This window comes from Melospiza melodia, chromosome 12, assembly GCF_035770615.1.
Source record: "Melospiza melodia melodia isolate bMelMel2 chromosome 12, bMelMel2.pri, whole genome shotgun sequence".
Classification (NCBI taxonomy): domain Eukaryota; kingdom Metazoa; phylum Chordata; class Aves; order Passeriformes; family Passerellidae; genus Melospiza; species Melospiza melodia.
The window spans coordinates 19,958,463-19,986,240 of NC_086205.1; the positions used below are offsets into that span (position 1 = coordinate 19,958,463).

General features: G+C 64.4%; 4 protein-coding genes across 4 annotated transcripts; 1 reads left to right on the forward strand and 3 right to left on the reverse strand.

Moving 5' to 3' along the window:
- Positions 1–83: 83 nt before the first annotated feature.
- EEF1AKMT4 (EEF1A lysine methyltransferase 4) lies at positions 84–5,918 on the forward strand. The gene is made up of 3 exons (XM_063167170.1): positions 84–255; positions 1,145–1,428; positions 3,813–5,918. Exons 1-3 carry the CDS (start codon positions 84–86, stop codon positions 4,113–4,115), a joined length of 759 nt encoding a protein of 252 aa, XP_063023240.1. The 3' UTR covers positions 4,116–5,918.
- On the reverse strand, positions 5,100–9,023 carry CAMK2N2 (calcium/calmodulin dependent protein kinase II inhibitor 2). Its single transcript, XM_063167171.1, has 2 exons — positions 8,818–9,023; positions 5,100–6,431 (listed from the first exon to the last, which is right to left on the reverse strand). Exons 1-2 carry the CDS (start codon positions 8,984–8,986, stop codon positions 6,361–6,363), a joined length of 240 nt encoding a protein of 79 aa, XP_063023241.1. The 5' UTR covers positions 8,987–9,023; the 3' UTR covers positions 5,100–6,360.
- Positions 9,024–14,387: 5,364 nt separating this feature from the next.
- LOC134423789 (mitochondrial ubiquitin ligase activator of nfkb 1-A-like) lies at positions 14,388–17,863 on the reverse strand. Its single transcript, XM_063167173.1, has 5 exons — positions 17,732–17,863; positions 17,124–17,261; positions 16,808–16,895; positions 16,607–16,727; positions 14,388–15,858 (listed from the first exon to the last, which is right to left on the reverse strand). Exons 1-5 carry the CDS (start codon positions 17,810–17,812, stop codon positions 15,159–15,161), a joined length of 1,128 nt encoding a protein of 375 aa, XP_063023243.1. The 5' UTR covers positions 17,813–17,863; the 3' UTR covers positions 14,388–15,158.
- Positions 17,864–18,261: 398 nt separating this feature from the next.
- On the reverse strand, positions 18,262–26,473 carry ECE2 (endothelin converting enzyme 2). The gene is made up of 19 exons (XM_063167174.1): positions 26,377–26,473; positions 24,644–24,730; positions 24,132–24,276; positions 23,738–23,953; positions 23,539–23,663; positions 23,253–23,399; positions 23,111–23,176; positions 22,750–22,938; positions 22,232–22,374; positions 22,001–22,115; positions 21,642–21,752; positions 21,349–21,447; positions 21,184–21,261; positions 20,899–21,002; positions 20,503–20,613; positions 20,141–20,208; positions 19,300–19,490; positions 19,124–19,219; positions 18,262–18,999 (listed from the first exon to the last, which is right to left on the reverse strand). The coding sequence occupies exons 1-19, from the start codon at positions 26,416–26,418 to the stop codon at positions 18,823–18,825; spliced, it is 2,310 nt and encodes a 769-aa protein (XP_063023244.1). The 5' UTR covers positions 26,419–26,473; the 3' UTR covers positions 18,262–18,822.
- Positions 26,474–27,778: the final 1,305 nt, after the last annotated feature.

Genomic DNA, 27,778 nt, shown 5'->3' on the forward strand with positions numbered 1-27,778 from the left:
GCGCGGGCACCGGCCCGGACCGGAAGGCGCACGTGGGGCGCGGGCGGCACGTGGCGCCCGGTGCTCCCGCCCCGCGCGCGGGCATGGAGCGGCGGCGCGCATCCGCCGCCCCCCCCCGGTACGGGCGGCGCCGGTTCTGGGACGAGCTGTACCGGCGGGAGGGCGCCGAGACCCGCGAGTGGCTGGGGGGGCTCTCCCGCTTTCTGCCGCAGCTGGAGCCCGAGCTGCGCCCCGGTGACCGCATCCTCGTCCTCGGTACGTGCCCCGTGCCCGGCGTGCCCGGTGGAGGGCGGGCGGGCGGGGCTCGGGGTCCCGCTGGTGGATGCGCTGGCGCTAGCCGCCAGAGGGCGGTGTGGCACCGGGCCGGTACCGGGAGCTGCGCCCAGCCCGGCCCGCGGGGTGGCCCCGGTGCTGGCGGGTATAACCGCCCCGTAATCCCACCTGCGGTCTGATCCGCCGGCGGGATTAAGCGGGTGTAATCACCGATCCTGTTAGCGGATCAGCCGCTGCCAGCTGCGTTTAATAGCCCCCAAATCCGCCCCCCCTCTGTGGGATCCCCCTCGCCCCGCCGGTGAGCGGCCGAGCCCCGGTGAAGCGGCTCCGAGGGGAGGGCTGGGTAGCGGGGCACTCCCCGTGTCCTGTTGAGACACCAGTTCTTCCGTCCCTCTCGCCATCGCACCCGGTTAAACCCCAGCCGAAGTTCCCTAATTTCCCACTGGAGTTATCCAGCAGGCTCTTGGGACCGCAGCCGGCTCCGCTGCGGAAGGGAGAACTGGGGACGCCCCCTGCCCCTTTCCTGCCTCCAGCCTCCCCCTGCCTCCCACGCCAAGGTGAGGGGATCGGGTGTGCAGAGCTGCCCCAGGACAGGAGGCCAAAGCACCCACCTGGCAGGACAGGGGTAATCAGGGACTCGCCCAACCCTCACTAGCTGGCATCAAAGCCATGACCTGCCCCTGCCCAGCAGCCCCAGCCCACCCACACCCTCCCCTGTCCCTGTGCTCGAAGGGGTGAAGCTTTTCCCATGCCAGAGTTGGGTTTCTATGCTGTCTGCTGTGGGTGGGAGTGAAGCGTTTCGGGGTGCAGGGACAGAGTTGGGGTGCTGGCACGGGCACCCCGAGCCCTGTGTGAGCTGTGCCCCTCACAGGCTGTGGCAACAGCGCCCTGAGCCACGACCTGCACGAGCTGGGCTACACCGACGTCACCAGCATCGACTTCTCGGCCGCCTGCATCGCGGCCATGCGCGCCCGCTACGCCCGCTGCCCCGGCCTGCGCTGGGCCGTCATGGACATCCGCGCCCTCGCCTTCCCCGACGCCTCCTTCGATGTGGTGCTGGAGAAGGGCACCCTCGACGTGCTCCTGGTGGAGGAAACCGACCCCTGGCACGTCTCGCCCCAGGCGGCCGCGGCGATGCGCCGGGTGCTGGCGGAGGTACGGGCTGGGGGGACCTGGGCAGGGGTGCAGAGGGTGGGACCCCATCCCCTTTTGGGCTGGGGGAAGGTGCTGAGTGCCTGCTCACCACCCTGCCTCCCTGTGCATGCCCCAGCCGGGGTTTCTGCCCTCCCAGCCCGTGTTTCTGTCCTGCCCCTCAGCTGTGTTGCAGGGGGACACCTGGGGAGCTCCCAGCACGCCTGGGAGTGGGAAACTACCCCTCTTACAGCCCATCATCTCCTCCCCAGGGAGGTGGACGGAGCAGGATGTGTCCCTGGGTCCTGCTGGATGGCCCCTCTCGTTATTTGCATGCTAAATGCAAAGAGTTGGCTGGAAAAATGGGCCCATCCTAGCGTGGGTGGCTGTAGGGGACCCAGGGGGACACGCCGAGGTGGCCCTGCCAGCCCAGGGCAAGGTGATGACCGTGGGGCTGTGAGAGCTCTGGCCCCCCCGCACCCCCCGCCCCAGCTTCGATCGCCTTAGCCGGGGTCCCCATCATCTGGTCTGGTGTTGCCATGGCAACTCCCATCAGCATCGACAGGGCCATGGCGTTGCCACGGGGACGGGCGATGCCTCGGGGCCCTGTTAATTGGCGGCGGCGGGACCGGATTGAACCTGTCCCGGCGCGGGGGTGCGGGTCCTGGCAGCCTCTCCCACCCTGCGGGAATAACTGCCAGGATAATTAATTGCTGCACCTCCGTGGCACCCTGGGGTTGCAGGCACGGGGTGCTGGGAGGGTGCTCGTGGCTGTTGACAGCCCTCCCAATCCTCTCTTGCCTGGCTGAGCCTGGGAGGGAGCTCAAGCCCCAGCAGGGCAGTGGGGCTGTGCTCGCTATCCGTGCTCTGCCCTCCTTGCCAGCGCTGCTGCCTGTCCTTGTCATTTTGCCAAACGGCAGGGATTTAATTTTCCCTTTTTTTGTTCCCTTTTTAATCCTCTGCTCAATCCCTGCCCTCCCCCAGCATCGCTGGGTACCAGCTTCCATCCACAGCCTGTCCCTGCTGTCCTCGTCCCCACAGGGACTCGCTGGGTGTTCCCACTTGCTCCCTGTTTTGGAGATCCCTTCAGAGGGGTCTGTCTGTCCGTGGTACCTTCCTTCCCACCCCCATCCCCCTTCACTGGGGGGTTCACAGCCTCTGTCTTCCTCTCCCTGGGGGATGTAAGAAGTGGAAATCCACCCTGCCTGTGGGAACACCGCAGGGACGCCCTGTCCCAGCTTGCTGGGGACAGCGGGTGTGGCGGGAGCGGCCCCTCGGCCCCCCTGCTCCCGCTGACGGATGGGAAGGATGGGAAGGTTTCCTGCGCTCGTCTCCAAGCAACGGCCATTATTGCTCTATTAACGAGGGATGGATGTGGACATGCGGGATGCCTCGCTCAGTTCCAGCCGGAGATCCCTGCCTGCCCCCACCTCCGGGGACCCCCTCCCCGCCCATTGCTTGGGAAGCTCTGGGGTCTTCCCAGGGCAGATTTTCACGCACTTAGCAGGAGGGATACTGAGCCAGGTGCCCAGAGAGGGATGTAGGGAGCTGCCTTCCCATTTTCCTGGCCAAAACCGGTAGGGTTTGGTTCAAAAGCCACCGCCGCAGCAGGGGAGGACACGCAGGCTGCCTGTCCCCTCCACTGGCCCCAGCCAGAGCTCCCCAGCTGGAGCTTCCCAGCGGGATTAAAGCAGAGCTTGGGAAACCCCCCAGTTGGCCTCCAGCCCTGTCCCCTGCAGCGGGGACTCTCTGCCCTTGCCGGGGGGGTCTGGGGTGTCCCTGCCTGGGGCAGGGTGCGGGGAGGGGGCTGGATGCCCGCCCGCCCCGGGCAGTGCCTTTGCATGCTGAGCACGCGGGCGCTGGCCGTAAAAGCCTTTTGACATTGGATAAAGCCAAGCAGGAAAATTGATGTTCTTTTCCATCCTGTTAGCGGGGCTTAATTCCAGCAGGGAGAAAATGGTGATTAAAAGGGTTGAGTCCTTTCCCATCAAACACCCCCCGCGTTCCCCTCTGATTCTGGGTGTTGGTGGTAGTGCTGGGTGGTCTGGGCAGGGGTGGGTGGGATGGGTGTCCTGTGCTGTGTTTAGGGGGGTCCTGCGCTCGAAAGGATGAAGCTTTTCCCATGCCAGGGTTGGGTTTCTATGCTGTCTGCTGTGGGTGGGAGTGAAGAGTTTTGGGGTGCAGGGAGAGATGGAGCATGGCAACCCTGTTCCGTGTGGGTGGTCTGGGGACAGGTCAGACCCGGGGTGTCTCTTGGGGGGTCAAGGTTAGGACAAGAGGTTTTGGGGTGTGATGGGAAAGGCTGGGAGGGGTCTTTGGCAGATGATGATGGGGTCCCTGAGAACAGAGCCAAAGCAGTGACCCTCACTGTGTTCCCCCACCCCATCCCGGGGCTTTTCCTGCCGCAGGTGAGCCGGGTGCTGCGCCCAGGGGGCTGCTTCATCTCCATCACCTTCGCCCAGCCCCACTTCCGCAAGCCCCACTACGCCCAGGAGGCCTTTGGCTGGTCCCTGCGCCACGCTGCCTGCGGGGACGGCGACGCCGGAGCCTTCCACTATTTCCTGTACGTGATGCGCAAGGGGCAGCCCCTGGAGCCCCGGGATGTGGCCCTGGGGCACCACCTGCACCAGCCCCCCCCGGGCCCCGCCCCGCCGCCGCCCCCCGCCCCCCCGGACGATGATGAGGACTATCTGCTCGCCATCCAGCTCTGACCCGGGGCTCACCCAGCCCCCTCAAAGCCTTAAGGTGCTCCATCCTCACAGGTGGGAGACGGGACCGGTGCATCCCCCTGCGAGCTGCCCAGTGGTGCGGGTGATGGGGGGCAAGAGGGGGATGCTTGGCCTCCTCTGGGGGGCACAGGGATGTTCTGGTGATTCTGTGCCCCCTCCCTGGCCTTTCCTTGCTGAGCTGGAGAGCAGCCAGGGCTCCAGGCTTTGCAGCCAGTAATGAAACCAAATCGGGTTTAATTTCACCCATCCATCTTGCAGGGAGTGGCTCCCTGTCCCCCATCCCTTCCCCTTGGCACGGACAGCCAGGCTCAGGGCAGAATGGGGGTGCTGGCACTGGCTATGGGGGGCAGGACTGGGGGTGCCCACTGCCCCCCACACCCCATCCTGCACCGGGACCTGGCCCTGGGGGTGTTCAAGGGCACCGTGTCCTTGTCACCCCCTCCAAGTACTGGGGGGTCCAGGCTGCAATGTGCCAGCATGGGGCAGGCGGTGCCACAGGACAGGAAGGGCAGCATATCTGCTTCTTTCCCCATCCATCCCCACTCCTGCCTGTGCTGACAGCCCCGGTGTCCTGCACACGCCTGGCCTGTGTCCCCCTGTGCCTGGGGCGAGCAGCACAGTGACATGTGTGTGCCAGGGTGGGTGATGGGTGAGCCACTGTGTGTGTGTGCTGCTGGGGCAGGTGCATGGGTGCCACTGGCAGTGTCCCCAGAGGCTCTCTGGGCACCAAGTCCCCCTGGGTGGGCTAAAGGGACCCTCCTGGGCAGTGACAGCACAGAGGCCGAGCTGCTGGGCTGCTGTTTTGGGCAGAAGGTGTAAGTGGGTCAGCCAGCAGCTCCCCTGCACCAGGAGCCAGCCAAGGGCCCCGGGGTCAGCCCTCATGCTGGCCATGCCACCCCATCCCACAGGCACCCCAAAACCCAGCTGGCACGAGGAAGGGACAAAAAGGAGCAGGCGACTGCCGGCTTCACCTGGGTACATGAATGTATTTTATTCATTGCATTTTGTTCACCAGTACAGTGAAAAATGGCATTTAAATTTACAATGGATCATTCGTAGAACATCATGACACAAGTATCTTTTTTTTTCTTTTTTTTTTTTTTCTTTTTTCCTCAGTTTTTTGTTTGGTTTTTTTTGTTGTGGTTTTTTTTTTTTTTTTTTTTTTTTTTTTGCGTCGTTGTCTCCATAAATGCCACTCGTAGGTTATTGAAAAAGATGACAAGTTTCTCATGCACATCAGAACCCCCCGAGAAGCTTCTTAAAAAATAAAATTAAATTAAAGTATAAAATTAAAAACAACGACTCAGGCCGGTCCCTGCCCTCCCCGCTCTCCCCCGACCCCAGCACCCTCAAGCGAGGGGCAGTGCTGGGACCCCCCCTGGCACCTGCAGCCGGCCCCGGTGGGCTCTGCCCCGGTGCTGCCGGGAAGGAACTGCAGCGGCCGGTGCTGCTGCCAAACCCGCCGGTGCTCCTGCTGCCTGCCAGCGGGGGTCGGGCCAGGGGTCCCTGCTCCCCTCCCTCCTCCTGTGGCTTTCCTCATGCTCCCTCCATCACTCTCGCCCCCCCTTTAATTTTTGCCCTCGTTTTTTTCTTCTTTTTTTGTCTTTTTTTTTCTTATGGAAAAAAATATGAACCTTTTTTTTTTGTTTTGTTGGTTGGTTGGTTGGTTGTTTTCGTTTGTTTTCTCGATGCAGTTACTTTGATATCTCAACGTCAGCAGATCGTTTTTAACAAAGATTCGGATATAAAAATACAAATATGAGGAGTTTCTGTTTTAAAAAGAAGCGTGCCGGAGTGGTGGGGCTGACCCTCGGCCCCCGGGCCGGCCGCCCGGGCCACCAAGCTCATGCAAAAAACGATGGAGCAAAAAATGTCTCTGGACAGCAGCGCTCCCCCCCCCGCTCATGGGGCCGGCTGGCCCCGGAGTTGGGGACCCTCCGCCGAGGAGGATCGGGGGGACGCGCCGCGGAGCGGGGGGCTGGGCCCCTTCCCCGGGCAGGGGGGTCTTCGCCCAGGGCGGGGGGCTCGGCGCTTTGTCCCGGCCCCGGGGGAGGCGGAGGGGTAAAGTGCATGGCTCGGGGGGGGGTGGTGGTGGCTGCAGGGCCCCCCCCCGGGCCGGGGGGGGCAGCGGGCATGGCCTCCCCCTCCTCGTCGGCGCTCCAGCCAGCATGCGGGGCGGCGGGCTGGAGCGGGGCTCGGCCGGCGGGTCCTGGCGGCGGCTCCCGGCTTACACCCCCGGCGGCGACTTCTCCGTCATGCCCTTGAGCACCTCGTCTATCCGGTCATCCTCGATCACCACTGCGGGGACAGCGGGGGCGCGTGGGCGAGGGGACGCGACAGCCGCTGCCCCCCTACCCCGGCTCTCACCCCCGTCAGGCTCCAGGTGTGCCCCCGGAGCGGGGCAGGGGGGTTCGGGTGGGCATAGTCGGGATGAGGGGTGGGGGATCAGCCCCCTGCCCGGCTTGGGTAGGGGCAGCGTCCCCCCCGCAGCCAGCCGGCTGCCTCTGGATGGGTGATTAGGGAACGGGGGGGGCAGGAATAGACCAGGAAGGACCCCCCCCTCCTCTCTGCGGCAGGCGCTGATGAGAGCAACAGGACTGGAATGGGTAATGACCCAGCGGGGGGGGCACCGCCTGCTCGGCGGGGGTGGCAGCCAGACCCCCCTGAGCATCGCCCGCTGCGCAGGACACCCACCCTCAGCACCGGCATCGCCGGGGGGCCGGACAGCCTCCCGCGGCACGGCGGGCTGCACGGACCCCCAGCGGCGTCACCGTGGGGGGCTGCAGAGCCCCCCGTCATGTCAGCTTCCAGAGAGACCCCCTCAGCATCACCCACGGGGCAGCCCCCTCCCCAGCAGCAGCGGTGGGAGCCTGGACAGACCCCCGTGAGCATCACCAGGGAGCTACACACACACACACACCGTGACTGCCGGGGCAGCTGCCTCCCATCAACATCACTCTGGGGCTGGGGGGCAGACCCTCACCCCAATACCACCACTGGAGGGTCAGTAATCCCCCACATCGCCCTCCTGGGGGTGGATTAACAAGACCAGAATGACTGGGAGAGCAGATGGACCCCCCCCAACACGACCGAAGGAGAAGCATCCCCCCATCAGCCCGGGGGTGCTGCCAGAGCCAGCCTCCTGCACTGCAAAAGGGGGCAGTGGAGCAGGCAGTGCTCACCCCCCGTGGGGCTGGGGTGTACTGGGGCTGAGGGGGAAATCTCCCCTCCTTCCTCATCCCTGCAGCTAAAGGAGGGGTGTTTGCCTGTGGAGGACCCCCAAGCAGGTGGGATGGGGGCTGCAGGAAAAGAGGGGTCCATTTTTAAGGGTCCCCAAAGCATTGGGGAGGATCAATGGTGACAGATCAGGGTGCAGGAAGGAGAGGGGGACAGTTCTGTGGGTCCTGATGGAAGCAGGGGAGATGGTGCTGGGGTCTCTGGGGGGGCAGGACACATCTGGGCTCACGGAGTCCTGGGGGGTCAGTAAAGTGGGGGGGGATTTGCTGATCAGCCAGAGGCTGCTGGGGTCTCTGCGGCAGGCAGAAACGGGAAGGGAGAGAGGTTCAGGGGGCCAGGAGGGCTGTTCTGGGGATCCTCGGGTACAGAAAGGATTGTTTATCCTCAATGAGAAGGGGGCAGTCCCGGGGGTGCTGAGGAGCAGTCCCGGGGGGTCCCAGGGGCACCGTGGAGGCGCTGGGGGACAGTCCCGGGGCAGCCCCAGCGATGCTGCAGGGCAATCCCAGGGGCAGTCCCGGCATGAGGCGGGGGCTGGTGCAGGGGGAACAGCGTGGTGGTGTCTGGAGCAGGGATGGGGGAGCCTGGGCTTCTGGGGGCGGGTGTCAGTCACAGAGCTGGGGAGGCTCAGGGTTGCCGGGGGACAGTGCTGGAGCTGATGTAGGGCAGAGATTCTGGGGATGCTGGCGGCAGTGCCGGGGGTGGCCGGGGACAGTGCTGGGGACGCAAGGCAGAGCCGGGAGCCGCAGGAATGCGGTGGGGCAGCGCTGGGGATGTTGCAGGGCAGAGACAGGGGGTGCCGTGGGGCAGAAGTGGGAATGCAAAGGCAGAATCGGGAGTCTGGGGATCTCGTCAGGCGATATTGGGGGTGCCAGGGATGCACTGCCCGGTGCGGGGAATGCCGGGGAAGCGAGGGCAGAATCCTGGATCCTGGGGCTGCTGTGGGAAGGTGATGGGGATGCAAGGGCCAGTGCCGGGGATGCCGGGGGGCAGTGCCGGCAATGCTGCAGGGCAGATCCGGGGACGCTGCAGGGCAGAGCCAGGGATACTGCAGGGCAGAGCCGGGGATTCCAGGGCACAGCCGGGGATTCCAGGGCACAGCCGGGAATGCAAGGACAGATGCGGGGGTCCCGGGGATGCCGTGGGGCAGCGTCAGGGATGCAGGAGGCAGTGCCGGGGACGCTGCAGGACAGATGGGGGGTTCCGAGGATGCCGTGGGGCAGTGCCGGGGATGCGGGAGTCAGCACCAGGGATAAAAGGACAGATCCGGGGGGCTCGGGGATGCCGTGGGGCAGTGCCCGGGATGCAGGAGTCAGCACCAGGGATGCCGGGGATGCTGCAGGGCAGATCCGAGGGTCCCGGGACAAACCCGGAGATGCTGCAGGGCAGATGCGGGGGTCCCGGGGGGGCTGAGGCGGGGTTGGGGGGCAGAGGTGGGGGTCGGCGGTACCTCTCTTGGCGCGGCCGATCTGTCCCAGCTTGGGGGGCCGCTTGCCCTGGTTGCCCCCGAAGAAGGCGTTGGTGTCCTGCAGGCGGCAGCTGAAGGGCAGCTCCCCCGCCTCGGGCTCGGCGCCGTAGCGGCCCACCTTGTCCTCGCCGTAGGGCAGCACCTGCGACATGGCGGGGCCGAGCGGGCCGAGCCGCGCCGCGCCGAGCCGGGAGCCGGTCTGCGGCGGCGGCGGCGGCGGCGGGGAGGAAACCCGGGCGGAAGGATGAAGTCATGCATCCGGGGGGAGCGGGGACCCCCCCGGCGGGGGGCGGCTCCGGAGCGCCGCGGCCCGGCCCGGCCCGGACAGGACAGGGACGGGGGACCCCCGGGGCCGGTGCGCGGGGAGCGCCCGCTGGGGATGGGGACCCGACCGCGCCACCGGGCCGGCCCCAGAGCGCAGTGCTCCCCCCGGCACAGCCTTTCCGAGGCGGCCGCCTCTGCTCGGGGGTGCCCCAAGCACGGGGTGCCCCTGTGGAGAGGGGAACCCTTGTCACAGCCGGGTGCCACTGGGCCAGACAGCTGAGGACCACCGGACACGGCTGGGCCCTCCCCTGGCATGCAGAGGTGATGCCAAACAGGTCCCCAACACCCTGCTCCAGATCCCCCCACATCCTGCTCCAGTCCCCAGCACCCCACAGACCAGAAAGCTCAACCCTCGGGATTCCAGGCCAGCTCCCACCCTGGATCTACCGCAGCCCCTCACTTGTGTCTCTTTCCCAACACCCATCCAGGCACCCGCTCCTGTAGCCCCATTCAGTGCTGGGGTTCCCCCTTGGAGCCACACCAGTCCTGCCTCAAGCCCTGCCAGTCCCCTTGGCCCCCACGTGTGCGTGTGTTTGCACACATCCTCCCATTCTGTATCCTTGCAGGAATGCAGGGGCACACAGGTGTAATTCTGCAGGTGTGTGTAAGTGTGGCCACGTGGGGACTGTGCCCTGGGACACCCCTTGTCCCACTGACCCTTCCCTGGGGGCTCTCTGTGGAAAAGGGGAAGGGTTATCCCCTGTGGGAACCTGTGATGGGGCAGCAAAGGGTGACCCCAGTGTCCCCCCAGAGCCCCATTTGATTTACACACCTCTACCCCAGACCCACCCTGGATCTTTCCTCCCACATTGTTGACAGCCAGGGCAGTGATTGCATTAATTGACACTGGTGGTTCTGAGCAGCCTCACCCAGGACCTCCCCCATTCAGGTCACCTGGGGCAGCTGGGGGGCTATTTAAGCTCAGGATGAAGTTGGTGCTTCTTGAGTGGACTGTGGCTACAGAGCTGTGACCCCTGGATCTTGGACCGATGGTGACAGCAGCAGTGGCTATGGCTGGTTGGAGAGGACCATCCTGTCTTGGAGCAGCCCAGTTCCTGCTGTTCCCTCACATCCAGGTCCCACTGCTCATGCGGGGGTCCTGGATTGCAGCAAAGCCAGATCCCTGAATGGAAATGGCATTTCATTCATGCCAGCCCACAGCCCAGTGAGAATATCCTGAGGGGGTGAGAGTGGCATTTTCCAGACAGCCCTGTGGTACATATTGCTGTTCCAGCATCGCCATCGCTGAGATCTTGTTGAAAGGTGCTGCAGAAGAGCATCTGCTGGGCTGGTCCATGAGGGAAGGCAGGTTCTTCTATTTTGGGAAGGCTCAGCCATGCTTTTACCTTTGTGTCTGGATCTGCAGAAGATCGGTCCCTGCTGTCCCCTGCCAGAGCCAGGTCGGGACAGTGGTACCTGCTCTCCTGGCAAGGCAATTCTTTTATTCATGCCTTTGCTGGAGAACCGGCTTGAACTTTTTCATGTGAAAGCTCCTGCTCCTGTGAAAAGTGCCTGGGAAAATAGGCAAGAGGCCCACGCTGAGATGTGGCCTGCTTTTCCCGTTGCTGAGCCCACGTGCCCTGCCCGTGGGCAGGGACAGGCAGAGCGTGGCACGCGCGGGGCCGGGGCTGAGCGAGGAGAGGAGCAGATGGGCTGTGTGGGATGTGAGTGGCACCGGTGCAGCGCTCCAGGAGGGCTCCCAGCCTGGCAGGCTGCTGGGGAGAGGCTGGAAAGGGGTCACCCTGGGAATGGCCCCACATACCCCACACCTGTATCTGCACAGTGCCTCACACCTGCGGGACCTACTTGACTTGGCTGTGGGGTGGAGCTCTGTGATGGTGCCTGGGATTTGGGGTGTGGGAAGGACTGTCTGCCCATCCCAGGCAGGAGGAGGGCTGGATTTGTGCCAGCACAGCTGGGCTGTGGGTGGGACAGGGCAATGCTGTGGCTCTGGGCTCTGCATCTCCTTGGGACAGCTCTAGTCTCCGCTTCCCCAAGGGTGCTGCTTGTCATGCAACCCTGAGCAGCAGGGGAAGGTACCCAGGGCCTGGATGTGAGTGGGCTGGCAATGGGGTGCATAAGAGACCCCCTCATCCCTTGCCATTGCATGTAGCATCCCCCCTGGTGAGCCAGATGAGCACCCTCCTTCCCCTGGCTCTTATCCCACCTTCCTTATCCGTCTTTTAGCAGCCACGTAATCTCCTTTCTTGCTTCCTTTGCAGCCTTTTGTCCAACACAAAGCCAACTCCACCGGAAAGAAGAGGCTGTGGGGGTGGGAAGCAGGGTGTTCTTCCTGCCCTGGCTCCTTCAATATGGGCAGCAGCCCCTGGGCTGGGACACCTTGGGGATGATGCAAGGGCTGGGGGCCAGCCATGCCCCCCCGGTGGATGTGGAGGTAGGGTAGGAGGCACAGCATCAGGCTTGCAGCTGCACTGGAGCTGGCAGCAGAGGTTGTACTCCATTGCCCACACTTGGCCCATGCTCTGGGAGCTCAGCAGTCCCTGCCATGCCCTAGCTCCACACCTGGATACTGCCCCTGAGACCTACACCCCTGTGGGTGCCTAGTCCAGGTGCTGTGATGGAGGTGAGAGCTTTTCCTGCAGTCACTGATGGTTCAAGTGGTTTTATGGTGGAAAATCGCCCTGCGTGTGTGCAAGTGGCCTGTGGTGGAGCACCTCCTGCCCATGCTCTGCAGGGACCCCGGGCAGCTGGAGCTGGGAACCACCAGCCACTGCCATCCCGTCCAAGGCCTGGCAGGAATGGGGTCAGTGTCCTGGCAGGCAGTGACTGGATGCCAGGGAGCTGAAAGGAGGCAGGAAGCATCAGCCACAGGACCCAGGGCTTTCCCTGCTGCACGTCTGGAGGCAGTGCTATCACCTGGGGCTGGTGCCACAGAGCTGGGGGCTGCCAAGGCATGCCAGGAGGCCAGTGCGGGTGCCTCCATCTGTGCTGCTTCCAGCCCTGCCAAGAAACGTGAAATGGCACTTCTGTTTCACAGCAGTGGCAGCCACTGGGGGCCTCACTGAGCGCCTGCTGGTGGCACTGATGCTCTCCCTGAGTCCCCATCCCAGCACAGGGACTATGTCACCGGTAAGGCTGGCGATGTGCCCGTCCCTGGCTGTTGCTGCTGGCTCTCAGTAGCCACAGCCCAGATGGGGATGCCACTTTGTGTGCTGCCTGTGCCACAGTCCAGGTGTTTTGGGGGAGCAGAGACAAACACTGGGCTGGGTACAGGCACTGGGGATGACCTTGTGAGACCATGGTTGTGGTGAAAACTGTCACTACAGGGCAGGGATGTTGGGGGACAGGTGTCCTGCTTGGCAGCTGTCCTGTGGGTGAGCCCGGGGCAAGTGTGCAGGAGTGGCGCGCTCCTCATCTTCTGCTGTTCCTGCAGCTGCTGCTGGGGGAAGATCAGGCTGTCCCTGCAGGGACAGTGCCTCCCCCTGGGAAGAAAGACAGGTTGTCATTACTGAGATGGGTTTGTCTGTCTGCGCACAGCCTGGGAGATGCCCTGTCAGGGCAGGTGGAAGGAGGATGGCGCTGTCCCCATTCCCCACATGAGCTGCCTGGGACACAGCTGTGATCCTGGCATCTGAGCAGATGGAGCCCCCCCAGCACACTGCCTGGGGCAGGGGCTCCACGGAGGGTCCCCTGCCGAGGCCCAGGGGTGACAGGAAAGAGCAGGAAGGGGGGGGAGCCAACCCTTCTGGGCAAACAGCCCTGCTGGGGTGCGAGGCTCCATCCTCGCCTGTCACCACATATCTGGTCACCATGACAACAGACAGGGAGGCAGGCAGAGCGGGCTGGCAGCCCTGGGGGGAGCGGGTGGAGGCCATGGGCATGGGCTGGCACACAGGGGCACCCTGTGGCTGTGAGGAGGCAGCTGTCAGGATGTGTGGCCTGTGTGACATGGAGGGAGGCTGGGCAGGGCTCAGCCCAGGCACTGTGAGCTCCCCACTGTCCTGCTCCTGGGCAAATACCCATGAGGGGCACACAGCAGGTTTGTCTGGGGATGTGGGCGCTGCAGCGTGGCCAGGCAGCCCCTGTGCCACCTCTGTGCCAGCCTGTGCTGTGGATCTGGCACAGCAATCTCTGGCTGGTGGTGAGCAGAGGGGGTGAGTCATGCTGCTGCCCAGAGCCATGCCAGGCAGGACTGGCAGCTGGGGCTGCAGCCAGGCCACTGCTGGGCTGGTGGCTCCTGGGAATGGCAGAGACCCGCGTGGGGCTAGAGTCAGGCTGTGCCCCAGCACTGGGGGTGGCAGCCTCCCTCCACAAGGGATGTGTTCCCTGCCCTGGGCACCTTTGGGGGCAAAGGGGAGTGGGGGGCTGCAGACCCCTCTCTATTGTCCCGTCCCTGTGTGGCTGCGGGGCCCTGGGGAACGAGGTGAGCAGTCTCGGGGAGCAGGGGCACCCCCGCCCTCCCCGGCCCACGCGCCCACTCGCGCCAGCAGCTCTTGGCATGCAGGGAGTGTGTTCCTGGCAGCCCGGCCCTCTCCCATCTGGTATTTATCTCCTTCCCGAAATCCCTCCTGCTGCGGGGGGGATGCCCGATGCTGGGGGGGTGAGAGGGGGAATCTGGGCCCCACTGCTCACTCTGCAGCCCAGGGAAGAGGCTGGGCTGAGAAAAAGGCGGGGTGGGGGAAGAGAACTCCCCCACACATCCCCACCCCAAGAATGCATGTGGGTCCCAGGAGACCCTATTGGGTCCTCTGGGACCTCCTGTCTGCTTTTAAGTCCTGGGGGCAGCCCTGTCAAGGTACCTTTGCCCCAAGCAAGCTCCCAGCCCAGCTGCAATTGTGCCACTGCCCTGGGGAGGGGGCACATCATCCCCCTCCAATCCCAACGCTGCTGCCTGGCTGACAGTGGCCTGCCAGCACTGTCCCCCACCCCCAAACCCTGGGTGCCCCAAAGCTGCAGGAGCCAGGAGAGCCCGTGGGTTGCCTGGGCAACTGCAGCCAGGCAGTGATGGGGAGCAGTCCAGGGGAGCAGTTGCCATGGAGACCCGAGGAGCACAATCACCTTGGCAACGGTCCTGTGTGTCCTGCCACCCCCCACCCAGGGCTGCATCTGCAGGAGATGCACCTGGGCTCCATTGTAAACCTGGGCCAGCTCCCTGGATGAGGAAGGAGGGGAGGCAGTGGTGCCCACCCCTGCAGGGGGACAGCCTCGGCTCCCAGCACCCACCCAGCCCCCAGCTGAACGGCGCAAAGGAAGAGGGGAGGCCAAGCTCAGCTCCTTGGCTTTATCACTCACACACCACTGCAAGCCATTCCCACACCCAGTCCTGGCCAGGAGCTCAGCAGGAAAGCCGGGTGCAGCGGGACTGGACACGAGGGCAGGCTCTGTGGCACCCTAAAGCTGTGCTCCCTGCAGAGAGGCACCGAGGGACACACCTCCCATCTTGGTGACAGAGCAGCTGGCAAAGGGACTCATCACTGCCAGCCCCTGGGTGTCCCCAGTGTCATCTGGGCAGTAGCTGTAGGCACACGGACTGGGGTGGCAGGACAAAAGTGGCACAAAGGTATAACTCTGCAGTGGGTCAGGGGGGTTTGGGTCTCTGCCACTCCACTGTGCCTCCTGTGCCCCAGCAGCCCTGGCTTGCCCTAATAATCATCCCCATAAATCCACACACTGGGAAAAAACCACAAGGGAGAAGTCCTGCGTGGCTTTTGGGAGGTCATGGCTCAGAAAGAGACACAAGTCCAATAGCTGGCAGCCAAAGTAGTGCCCCAGTGTGGGGTTGGGGTCTCAGCTCCTCAGCTTAGGCATTTTGTAGATTTTCCCCAAGCTTTCACGTTTAGGGGGGGCCTTCTGGCAGACAAAGGGAGGATGAGGAGGCTGTAATTCCCCTCCTCCCCAAAACAGATTGAAGGGCACACCAAGACCCCTCCCTCCCAAAAGGAATTGCACAGCTGCACACGAGGAGACAGCTGGGATTTCTGCAGGCTCCAGGCTTGGCCCGGTTCACGCTGCCCCTCCCTGGGCACCCCCAGGTGCTCTCAGGCCTGGTAGAGGGGCACCACGCGGTCAATGGGTCCCCGGCAGATGGGGCAGAGGCGGGTGGGCAGGGCTTGGAAGCAGCGGAAGCAGCAGCAGATGTGGCCGCAGCCCAGCAGGACGCACTCACGGGGCCGCGACAGGCACACCACGCACGAGTCCTCGGGTGCTCGGTCGCCGCCCTCCTCCCCATCCAGCTCCTTGTCCTCCTCCGGCTGCTGCCCGGGCCGGGAGCGGCGGTAGGCGCGGCACAGGGCGTGCAGGAGCACGGCCAGCCCCGCGGCCGCGCACAGCAGCGCTGCCCCCTTCCAGAGCCCGCTGGCCGACTCCAGCTCCGCCAGCACCGTCTGCCAGTCCCCCAGGCAGAGGAAGAACTCGCCTCCCTGGGCCGGCGGCTGCAGGTGCAGGGAGCCGTCGGGCTGCAGGGACAGCTCCCCGATGCCCGTCAGCCCGGCCCCCACCCGCAGCATCTCCTCCGTCTCCAGGATGCCCTTGGGCTTCTCCCCGATCAGGTACTGGCCCAGCAGGTCGCGGAAGCCGTGGGACGGCTGCTGGAACCGCTCGTACACCATCTCCAGGGGCAGGCACACGGCTTGCAGCGGGCTGTCCACACTCACCTGCGTGGCTGCCTCAGGGCCCGGCGAGGCCAGCAGGAAGGGGACGGTGTAGATCTGCTCCGAGAGCACCCGCTCGCTCTCGCTCCTGCAAGCACGGAGGGTTGGGGTGTGGAGAATCACAGCATCAGTCAGGCTGACCTCTGAGATCATCATCCTCAACCCATGACTGAATATCAGCCTGTCAGCTAGAGCAAGGCACTAAATGCCATGTCCAGCCTTTCCTTAAACACCTCCGAGGATGTCAACTCCACCGCCTCCCTGGTGGTGAAACCTCCTGCTCCCTGGACAGCTCATTCCAATGTCTAATCATCCTCCATGTAAAGTTCTTCCTAATCTCTAACCAAAACTTCCCCTGGCATAGCTTGAGGCCATTTCCTCTTGCTTTGTCACTGGTTGCCTGGGAGAAGAGGCTGATCCCCACCTGGCTACAGCCTCCTTTCAGGGCGCTGGAGAGAGCAATAAGGCAACCCCAGAGTTTCCTCCAGGCTAAACATTCCCAGCTCCCTCAGCTGCTCCTCATCAGACATGTGTTCCAGCCCTTCACCAGCTCTGCTGCCCTTCTCTGGACCTGCTCCAGCAGCTCAATGGCCTTCCTGAGTTGAGTGAACTGGACACAGGACTCAAGGTGTGGCCTCACCAGTGCTGAGTACCAGGGGATGATCACTGCCCTGCTCCTGCTGGCCACAACACAGAGAAGCTCTGAGCTCTTGGTGCTGAGCTAAGCAGAGGGACTAAAGTCTTTAACTAAGTTATTTTCTGCCATGTGGCCCCAGATAATGGGGTCTGGACTCACTGCTGCAAGCCCCCTCCTGCAGCCCCTTCCCATCACTCACCAGCTCCGGGCCAAGCTGTTCCAGATCAGCCGATGCTCCTTCAGCTGCAGTTTCTGGATCACGCCCAGCAGCCCCTCATGGTAGTGGCTGGTCAGTGCAGCCTGGGCTGGCAGCACTATGCCTAAGGACAAGGGATGTGTCACGGCCAAAAGAGGAGCTCCTGGCCCTTGTCCCTCGTGCAGGGCCACAGGGTGTCCTTACCTTCCAGGGCAACATAAGGCAGGCACCGCCCCTCAGCTGCAGACACCAGGGCTGGCAAATTGTCATCGACCTGGAGCTTTGGGGCCTCCTGGAAGAGCATGGACTGAGTGTGAGCGTGGGCAGGGACAGGGCAGTGAGCAGGCCAAGAATGGCGCTGTGGAGACCTCTGGCCTGCAGCCTGCTCAGATCTGCATGTCATGAGGTCACCAGAGGATGGAGCAGGCTGCACGCATGAGTGTGTGCACCTAAATCAAAGCGTGGAGGGCAGTAGGGAAGAGACAGTGGTTGGGAAAGAGCATCTAAGAGACAGGGCTACCTGTATGCGTGCCACAACTCTGGATTTCCTCCTGTACAGGTAGTAGAAGAGGCCAGAGAAGGCGAGGCTGGAGCCCAGACACAGCAGCTCCCCTGGAGTGATGTGTTTGTCCATGGTGCCAGGCTTGGGTGACAACGCCTGCAAGGTGAACATGTCTGGGGAATGGGGCTGTGTCACCCATGACAGGGACATCCCAGTGCCCCTGTTCTGAAGACAACATCCCTGGATCCCTGTCCCCAAGGCAGCGCTTTGTCTTGTTGTCCCCAACCCCAAGGCAGAGATGCTCCTCCGCCCCTGTCCCCATGCTCTGCCGCCCCAGAGCCAAGCCTGCCCACGGTCCCAGCGGGGACAGTTCACCTCCAGCACCCACAGGTGCCCGGTACTCGGTTCGGCCCTGCATCCTGGGCCCAACCGGGGCCCAGTCCCACATCCGGGATCGGGCCGAGGCCCAGCGCCCGTGACCCAGCCCTGGGCCTGGCCCAGGCTCCCACCCGGGTCTGGCCCCCCGATTTGTCCCGGCCCAGCCCCCGGCTCGGTCCCGGCCCGGCCCCGCCGCCCCCGATGCCCCCGTACCCCCGAGGCGCCCGAGGCCCGGACCCTGGCCCTACCGCGCTTCCTGCTGGGAAATGTAGTCCAGCCCTTGCGGTGAGGCGGCGGCCCTGCCGTGACCGAACTGCCTCTCCCAGCATTCCTCACGCTGAACTACAGCTCCTGTCGTACTCTGCGTCGTCCGCAGGCAGAACCACAACTCCCAGCAGCCTTTGCGAGCGGCTCTGTCCGCAGCCGAGGCGTCCCGCGGGGTACCGGTACCGGGAGCTCGGGACACCCCGGCATGGGGCTGGGGCCGCGCTGTGCGGGGCGGGACCGGCCGGGCCGGGGCCCGGGAGCTCGGAGTGAAGGCTCGGAGCAGGCAGGGAACTCTCGTGGCTCTGACTCGTCCCCACCAGCTTTGCAGTGTTCTTCCCCACCCCTCGCTTCCCTCACTCGGGGAATGTCCCCCCAGACACGCCGCCCCCGCTCCCCTCCCTCGGCGTGTCTCACCGCCCACGCGTGCCCAGCCCTGCAGCCGCCCCCCACAGCGGCCCGGATCCCCCTCTCCCCCCGCCCCGGCACCGCCAACGACCCGGAGCTGCTGGAGTAAGTGGAAACTGCTTTTAATCGTTGAATAAACTCGGCGACAGCCACCCACAGCTGAAGGCACCAGAGTCCCCGCTGCCGCCCGCTGGTCCCAGCAGAGGTGGATGGGGAAGCCAAGCTGGACTGGGAGGGCACAAGGGAAGCGCGGAGCCGGGTGGCCCCCAGCCTCCATCTCCGGCAGGCTGGGGGGCAGGAGCAGGGGGATCGTGGCTCTAATGCTTTCCCCGGGACCCCTTTGACCTGCCTGCCTGAGGGGGGGACGCAGCGCAGGGGCCACTGAGCTGTGCCCGACTCAAGCACATCAAGGCTGGGGGGCAGAACTGCGTTTTGGGGGTGCCACAGCCTCTCTGCCGGCCGTGTCCGGCCCCAAGCCGTGGATGGGGCTGCGGTGGGTGCCTGGTGCGGGGCCGTGTGTGCCGGGGAGGGTGCGAAGGGGGGTGTGCGGTGTGAGCACAGGAGGGGCACTGCGCTCTGCCCGTGGCCGGCTCCGGCAGCCAGTGAGGTTTGGGGAGGGGGAGCACAGCAGAGTATCGTCCCTCTGCCCCCGGCACCCTCCCCGTCCCTACCACACCTCACAGTGCTTGCCGGGGTTCATGGGGGAGCCCAGGGGGCAGCCGAAGTGTTCCACAAAGTCCCGGGAGTTGCTGAGGGTGCCGATGACACGGTACTTGTCGGGGCTGTGCGGGTCGGTCACCAGCCCTTCGTGGGAGCTCTCGGGCGTCCGGACGGAGCACCACACCTGGCGGAGCGGGAGCAGCCTCAGGGATGGGCACCGAGCACCTCCCGGTGCGGGATGGGGAGCTGCGGGGTGGCTCCGAGCAGCCCGGGAGGCCCGGGAAGTCCATCATCCTGCTCCGCCCTACCTGCGCAAAGCCCACGAAGAAGAGCTGGTGGTTGGTGAGCCCCAGGGCGGGCAGGCGCTTCTCCTCCCCGTTCTTCTGCAGCCAGGACTTGTAAGCCTGCGGGAGAGCCGGCCTGAAGCTCCGCGAAGGGACAGACAGGCACGGGGTTCGTGTCCCCTCCGGATGGCGGCACTCACGTTGTAGGCTGCCTTGAGCCCGCCGTTGTCGGCGATGTTCTCGCCCAGGGTCTGCCTCCCGTTCACCTTCTCGCTGTGGACGGTGTAGCGGCCGTACTGCTCCGTCATGCACGCCGTCCGGTTCTTGAAGGCCTCCAGGGAGGAGTTCTGCCACCACGGCCGCAGGTTTCCCTCTTTGTCATATTCCCGTCCTGCAGGACCGAGCCGTGGGTTGGGGTGGGACCAGGGGGAGCCGTCCCACTGCAGCCCCTCTGCTGCAGGGGTTCCGAAGCAGAATGGGGCGTGGTGGGGGAATGGGCACCGGGGGATGCCAGGGGGACCTGGCACCTTGGGCCCATGCCCAGGGGGGATGGTATCCCCCAGCCCCTGCTGCGGGCAGGCTCTGCCTGGGGCTCAGCCATGCACTTGGGTCCCCAGGCATCCCCCAGTGCGTTCTCACTAACCCCGCCCAGATCCATAATCCCAAATTCCCTCATTGACCCCATGTGGACTCCGGGGCTGTGGTGAAGGTGCAAAGCAGAGTGGATGCGAGAGGGACCCATCCCACGCCCGGGAGGGAGGAGGATGAGGAGGGGGCTGGGGCTGCAGACACTGTGTCCTCACCAAGCGGATGAAGCGAAAGCTGCACAGAGAAGCCGGGGGAAGGTATCGGCAGGTGCCACCTGGGGAGACAGGACGATAGAAGGGGGTGGCCAGGGGGGCACGAGCACACATGATGCAATGGATGGCAAAGCAGGACCCCTGTGCTCCCAGGGCACCTCTTCCCCATGCCAGGGGCAGGGGCTGGGGGGGGACAGGAAGGTGACAGGGGTAGGGGCTGGTGCTGCCTGTGGGCTCTCACCTTGGTCATCAAATGCATGGGTCAGCTCATGCCCCATCACCACGCCGATGCCACCGAAATTAAGGGCTCTGTGGGGCCATGGGAAAGAACCAGGTAAGTACAAGATGTGTTAATGATGCCATTGCAGCCACCCCATCTCTGTCTGGGCACCCAGTGACACTCTGCTCCAGCTGGGACCCAGCTGGGGATCACTTCTGCTGGAGACACTGCTGGCCCCAAGGGGACGCAGGCTGCAGCATGTTAAGCCTTGAGAGACACTCAAGCCCTTCGGGGCTTTTATTTGTCACTGTGGGGGGACTCTGTGGCATGCTGGCCCTGATCCAACCCCTGGCTCCAGGAGGTGCCCCCCATGCCAGACTCACTTGGGGTGGTTGCGGGCGTAGAAGGGAGCCTGGAGGATCCCAGCAGGAAAGACGATCCCATTCTTGGTTGGCAGGTAATAGGCATTGACAGTCTGTGGGGTCATGCTCCACCTGGGCAGGGAGGTGGGACAGGGCACAGGCAGGGGTGTGTCCTTCTCACCCCAGCCCCCTCCTGTGCCACTGCCCACCACAGGGCCCTGCCCAAGGCTGACATTTTTACCAAGGACCTTGCTGGGGATAAGCTACAGCTACCACAGGTGACCTGTGCTGCCACAGGTGACCTACTGTGCTGTGCTAACCACGAGGGTGACCTCCTCCCCACTGATCAGCACCATCCAGGCACCCAGGGTCCCATCCTCCCCTCCTCCCCTCCTCCCCCCCAAGCCCACCCCTTACTGGTCGCGGTTGGGGGGTTTCCGGAGCTGGTCAGCCATCACTTTGGCAGAGAAGTTGTAGAAGTTGAGCATGTTCTGGAAGAAGGAGTCCTCAGAGACCTCGTACTGGTGAGGAAGAGGAGGGATGAGGACAGGTCCACTGGGGTGGTTCCCCACACCCTGGCCAGGATGAACTCAGTACTTGGGTGGCTTTGCACAACGTCCCAAATGGGGACATTGCTCGACAGTGAGGCCCCCCCAAGTTTGGCATGACCAAGCTTCTCCCCCCAAGCCAGGTGCCCCCTACCCCATCATAGACATCGTCCAGCTCCTTGTTGTCCAGAATGAAGTCAGGGAAGCCAATCATGTCGTAGATGGCATCCGCCTGCATGGGGAGAGGCCCCAGAAGTGAGATTGGAGAGCTTGTATGGATAGGGTAGGGTTTCCCATCCACTTCCCTCCCTGGGGTCACCTTCTCCTTTGCAGCCTGCCTGGTCTTCTCGTCCATCCAGTCCAGCTGGTCCAGGGATACCTCGAAGGCTGCACGGATCTCGCTGATCATCTCCTCAGCCTGGGGAAGGGAGGGAATGAGGGCCCCCTACCCCCACAATGCCTCAGTGGGGACAGGGTGGACAGGGTACAACCTCCCCAGGGCAAGAGATCTCATTTTCCAGCTCCCCGCCTTCCAGCCCTGGGCTTGGATGGAATTGGGATTCCCGTAGATGGTGATGGGGAGGGAGGGGATGGGGACAGAAGTATTCTCACGATGGCCTTGCTGTCCCGGTCAAAGGTGGCTTTGACGAAGAGGGAGCCCAGCGCAAAGCCCAGCGTGTCATCCGTGTTGGAGATGCAGGTTTGCCAGCGGGGTGTGCAGGACTGTGGGAGCGAGATGAAGGTCAATGAAACCCTCAGCCCACTCCTCTGCTCTCCTGCCTTCACTCAGCCTGGCTCTGCCTCATCAGAGGGGAGATAGGCAGTAGCAAAACCCCCATCCCAAAAGATAATTGTGGGTTCCCGCTGAAGCATCCAGGTCTTAGCATGCCAAGGGCATCTGAAGGACAGAGGAGGTCCTGGCTGCTTCCAGGCTGAGTGTGGAGGGGCCTGACCCCAGGGCCCTCCGTTACCTTCCTGGTGCCATAGAGTGTCTCCAGCAGCCTCTCCTGGGCTGTCTCGAAGCGCTGGTCCAGGCTGGAGGCCGTCTTCTGCACCAGGTTCCAGATCAGGTAGTTGTTCAGGATGCTGCAGGGGTGGAGAAGATGCTTCAGCTCACCACAGTCTATGACTTCAAGACACTGATGAGCCCAAAATGTGTCTCTGCCATGGGCGCCACAGCCAGGGATATGGAGGAGCCTCACCTCCTGTCGGTGTCATTGATGAGCTCAGAGACCTGCTGAAGGTAGGTGTCCCCATACACCACCACAGGCTCCGTGTCTGCCAGCTCCAGGGGGGCCAGGGCATAGGAGAGGTAATCCAGCCAGTCAATGGCAGGGGCCAGCACCTGGAGGGGACACAGGAATGTGGCACCAGGGCTATGCTTCATCCTGCTCAGCATGCTCAATTCCTGGGGCAGGAACTGTGTTTTCTGGGAAAGACCCAAAGTCCCTCACCACTCCAGATCCTTCTCTGCACCCTTAATGCTCTTAATGCTGCAGAACAAGGAGAGGACCCCTGGACCCTACAATATGAGGTGGCAGCTTCCCCCAAATGGTAACAACTAGGGGGATGGACATCCAGTGCATGTCCCATAGCAAATGTGGCTGCCCAGGGTGTCCCAGAGTCAGGACAGCAATGGTCACAGACCTCTTGGTGCCCTCTGGACAAGTCCCCATATGTCCCAGAAGGGTGTCCCCAGGCTGCTCTGGGCCATGCCCACCTGCAGCTCGGCGATGCTCATCTTGTGGTAGATCTTCTCGTCGTCCCGCCGCTCAGCCTGGGGCACGGTGATGTTGGCCAGCTGGGTTTCAAAGTCCAGCACCTGCTGCATCTGGAGGCGGGTGGGCTCCGGGGTGCCCCCCAGCAGTGTGCCCAGCTCCACCATGTAGTCCAGGTATGCTGTCAGAACCTGTGGAACCCCAGGCCCCGCCTCAGTGCCAAGCACAGCTCATCCCACCTCCCTGAGGTGGGCACCCAACAGGCAGGATGGAGATGCCAGGTGTATCCCAGTGCTGCTGGCACCGCAGTGCCACGGGTTTGCCCTGATTGCTGTTGGCAGCATGCCCAGCAGCCAGCCTCACCCTCTCGTTGGCAGTCTTGTTCAGATAGTAATCCCGGGATGGGAGGAAGAGCCCCGACTGGTCCACCTGTGGGGAGAGAGGGGCAGCATAGACATTCTGGTGTGCCCTGGTGTCTGCCACCCCTGGGGGCCAAGGTGCCAACCTGGATGATGTTGCTGTTGGAGCTCTTGGAGTCTGCACCCACATACACCGTGAAGAAGGGGGTTGCCCGGTATGTGCCTGACACGCTCTTGAGGACCTCCATGAAGCTGGTTTGGTTCCAGGAGCCAGTGATGTTCCATCCCCCAATCTGCCAGCAGACAGAGCTGGTACCTCAGGGAGGGATGGGGTGCATCCCAAGGTTACTCCCTCCCTGGTTACGTGAAGAGCTAAGCAGGTGTGCTAGGCTGAGCCCTGTCGGCTCAGCTCACGTGTGGGTGTGTGCCCACCTTGTCGATGAGCTCCATAAGGGGCTGGGAGCCCAGCTCCTCTATCCTCTGCTCCTTGAGGCAGGACAGGTAGTACCGCTGCGTCTTCCGCTCGGCCTCGCTGCTGGAGTTGAAGGTGGTGTTTTCTGCGGGAGGCTGTGGGTCAGCCCCAGTGACACAGGTGTCACCCCCTTGGTGTCTGCAACCCCTTGGTGCCCACCTAGGAGATGCTTCATGATGGCCTGGTTCTGGTCCCAGATGCTGTTGAAGGTGCTCCACTTGGAGCGCCCATTGGGCAGCGGGTTCCTCTTAATCCAGCCCCCACACGAGTACTGGTAGAAGTCCTGGCACGGGTCCGTCTCTGTATCCAGGGCCTCCAGGATCTTGCTGGCCACCCGGACACAGGCATCCGTCAGGCACGTGCTGTGAGAGGGATCTGGCAGGGAAGGCATGCCTGGGGCTGGGCGAGTGTACTGGGGGAAACCGAGGCACGGAGCGGGGCCAAGCCCTATCTGTACCCCAAGATGGGCAGAGCACCTGGAGCAGGTACCCTGGGCTGACCCATCACTCCTCATCCTCCCGGGTGTGGGGACACAGCTGCCATGTCTTCCTACCTCTGCGGTACTGAATGGCCAGAGTGACGACGGCGACGCTGAGCAGCAGGGCCAGGGAGACGGCGACGGCGCAGAGCACCAGCTCCAGCTGGCTGCGAGAGGCCAGGCGGCTCAGCAGCGTCCCCGGCCCCTTCCGGAACCCCACCTGGGCAGGAGGAGCAGGACCTGCCATCGCACCGTGGGGGGCCGAGCATCACTGCCCCCCTTCCCTCCCGCCACTCCCCAGTGCCTGGCGGGGCTGCATGAGGACGTGGGGACCAGGGCATCGCTGCCCACCAGCCCTGGCGAGCCGGTGGTGGGTGCTGGCAGCGCCCCCAAGCCACAAGGAAGGACCAGGCACGCTCTGTGCCGCATTTTGGCTGACTCCCAGCACATCCCTGGGGACAGCCGTGTCTGGCTTGGCTCCCAACCCTGCTCCCAGTGCCCACTTGGCTGCAGGCAGGCCCTGGGGTGAGGATGGGGGCTAGAGGGGATGGAGAGGGGGAGGATGGAGGAGCCGGGGCACAGCTCACCTCCACGCTGTCGGGAGAGGTGCTGCCATCCCCCGCTGGCTCCGGCCCCTCCTCGTCCTGCAGCGTGGCACGCTTGTAGTTGGGCATCTGCTGAGGGAGGGAGTGGGCTGGGGCAGGGGCGTGGGGGCTGCTCCCCGCCCTGCCACACCCTCTGGCTCTTATGGCAGGGCCCAGTGCCTGCTCAGTGAGTACACAGCCGGGCTGAGGCAGGCCCTGACCCCTGCAGTGTGCCTGGGCCTCCCCCAGAGGTTGTCCCCAGCCCTGCGTGGCCCTGGAGAGCACGGGGAGAGCTGCTAATGAAGGACCTGGGGGCTGTCACCGGAGCATCCCTTTGCATAGCCATGGCATCAGCCCTGCCGACAGGTGACACATCGCCAAGGAGATATGGTCCCTGTCACCAAGCAACGGTTTCCTAGTGCTGCTGTCTCACCCCTCCTCCCCTGACTGGAACTTTCCATGCAGATGTGCACAGGTCTGAAACATCTGGAAGTGCTTCCAGCCCCATCATAGCTCCGAGGGTGACCAGGATGCAGGACAGAGCATGCAAGGGGAGAAGGGGCACTGCAGTGTGTACCAGCCAGCGGGGCAGGGTCCCCCTTACTCCTGGCCTTGCCAGGCAGCTTGCACAAATCCAGCCGTGAGGGCTGCTGAGGACTCAGCCAAGAGGGAGGCAGTGGAGTTGAGCCAGCAGCATTGGAGGGGGGGATATGCTAGAAGAAAATGCTGGAGGTTTTGGTGGAAGAGAATCAGCAATGCCGCTGGTTGTGACCTATCCTTAGGCTTCAGAGCTAACGCCTGGGTGGGTTGCAGCTCACCCTCCAGTCTGTGCTGCAGACTAAAGTGAATGCCCAGCCTGCAGGGCTGCTGTTATGGGTCAGGAAGGAGCTGGGGTGGGATGGATGATGGGCAGGGGGGAAAGCAAGGAGAGTGCCTCATGCCCAGCTCTGCCCACTGCCACACTGCTGGCATAGGGAGGGGGCATCGCCAAGGGCTGCAGCAGGAGGGTGGGATTGGCAGGAGATGGCAGGAGCCCCCGCTGAGTCGGGCTCTTGGAAGGTGCTGGCATTAGGAAGGATTGCTCAGCATCCTGAAGGAGCTTGGCCAGCCTAGCCCCCCCACCACCCCAGCTCTCCTCAACGTGCTCCTTTCCGCTCCTGGGTGGTCCCCATCCTGGGCAATAGCCAGCCCCCCCTCCCCAGCATCTTCTGTGACATCCTCAAGGCAGGAGCCTGTTTCTGGGGCTCCTCCTACCCCCTCTGTAGGGCTGAGACCCATGGGGACAGGGCCCCCTGCCCCCTCCAGAGGTGCTGTCTTGGGGTTTACCCAATGAACAGCATTACTGTACTCGGTGGAGTGGGGTTTATGGGGCCATGCCTGAATGAACCACCCCAGTTCTCTGTCCAACCCCAGGCAGGGATTTGGAGGGGGTCCTTCCTCCACCGTGGGGGACAGGGACCCTCTGGCCGCTGAGTTCCCTTAGCCCCGGCACCACGCAGCCCCTGCATCCCATAGGCTCTCGCCGCCCCCCGTAATCCACCAGTCCCCCCCTCCCTCCCTCCCTCCCTCTGGTTCCCGAAGCCCCCGCAGCCCTTGCAGCTGCTTGAGTTCTCCAGCCCCGGGGCTCTCCTGTGCCCCGACCCCCTCCTGTCCCCCTCGCCGAGCCCCCCGCCGGTGTCCCCCGTCCCCCCTCCTCTTGCCCTCCTCCCCGCCGCGCCGCTGCCCCGGGCACTCACGGCGTGTCCAAGCTCCTGTAGGGCCACGTTCATCCTGGCCATCCCGGGCCGCCTGCTGCCTAGCTCCGCTCCCCGCCCGGGCCGCGCCGGGCCCCCGCCGCCGCCGCAGCGCCGCCTGCCTCCGCCGCCGCCATGGCCCGCACCGGGCGCCGCGCTGCCGCCGAGACCGGCACCGGGATCTCACAGGGATGGGGCCGGGCGGAGATGGGGCCGCGCCGGAGGGATGGAGCCGCAGGGGCTGAGACCGGCGGCGCGCGGACCGCAGGCACCGGGCGGGGGCGACGGGGGCCGGCGGGCCGGGAGGGGCTGGAGCGGGGACCCCGGTGCCCAGCCCAGCGGCACCGCTCCGCTCGGCCTGGCCGCCCAGCAGGGTGACCGCCGTGCGCACGGGAGGAGCTCCGCGCCGGTATCTGCACCGCCGTTTGCACCCCCGGAGAGCCGCAAAGGCACCGCAGCCTCCCTCACCGGCACCGGCACCCGGACCGGCGCCCTCACCGGCACGGGCAGCAGAACCCGGGCTCACATCCGGCTGCCCGCAGCGGGTACCGGCGCACGCACACAGGGACACAAGGACAGGCTCCGGTCGTGAGCACTCATAGGGGCACAGCAGCGCCGCACGGTACCGGTCACCGGCAGCGGCCGGTAATGGTGCACGGCGGCAGCAGCACGCCGTGCTCCGGCACGCGGGCACACCCCCGCGCAGCGCCCGCACAGCTGGATGGATGCACACACGCATACCGACAGCCCGTCCCCGGTACCCGCACACCAGGATGGATGCACACACGCACACCGACAGCCCGTCCCCGGTACCCGCACACCAGGATGGATGCACACACGCACACCGACAGCCCGGCACCCCGCTGTCACCCTTAGGCCCGTGCCACAGCACACGCACCCAGGGTCGCACAGCCGTGCTCAGAGCCTTGGCAGTGGGCAAGGAGAAGGCCGGGGCTGTGCACAGCTTCACATCCTGCCTCGATAGTTCCTAGCGCTGTGCGACCGCCTGTCCGGGACAGGGCGTCCCCGCAGGGCACCCGCTCGGCGCCCGGGGTGCGGCTGTTCCGGGGCTGGAAGCGCTCCCCGGGGTGCCAGGGGGACAGGGTGAAGGCAGCGCCACCTGCCCCGGCTGCGGAGCCGGGGACACAGCACGGAGGGTGTGTGTGAACACAGGGGCTGGGCCGCCAGGCTGCCCACGGGTGTCTGTGACATGCGGGGGCGGCCGCAAGCCTGCCAGCAATGCTACTGCGCTGGCCCAGCTCGGGGGGCAGCGCTGCCCATGGCAGGGTGGTGGAGCCCCGGGTCTGCAGCTGCCAGTGCAGCGGCCGGTGCCAGCGTCAGTGCCAGTGCCGCTGTTGGTGCCAGTGTCGGTTTCAATACCGGTGTGCCACTGTCGGTACCGGTG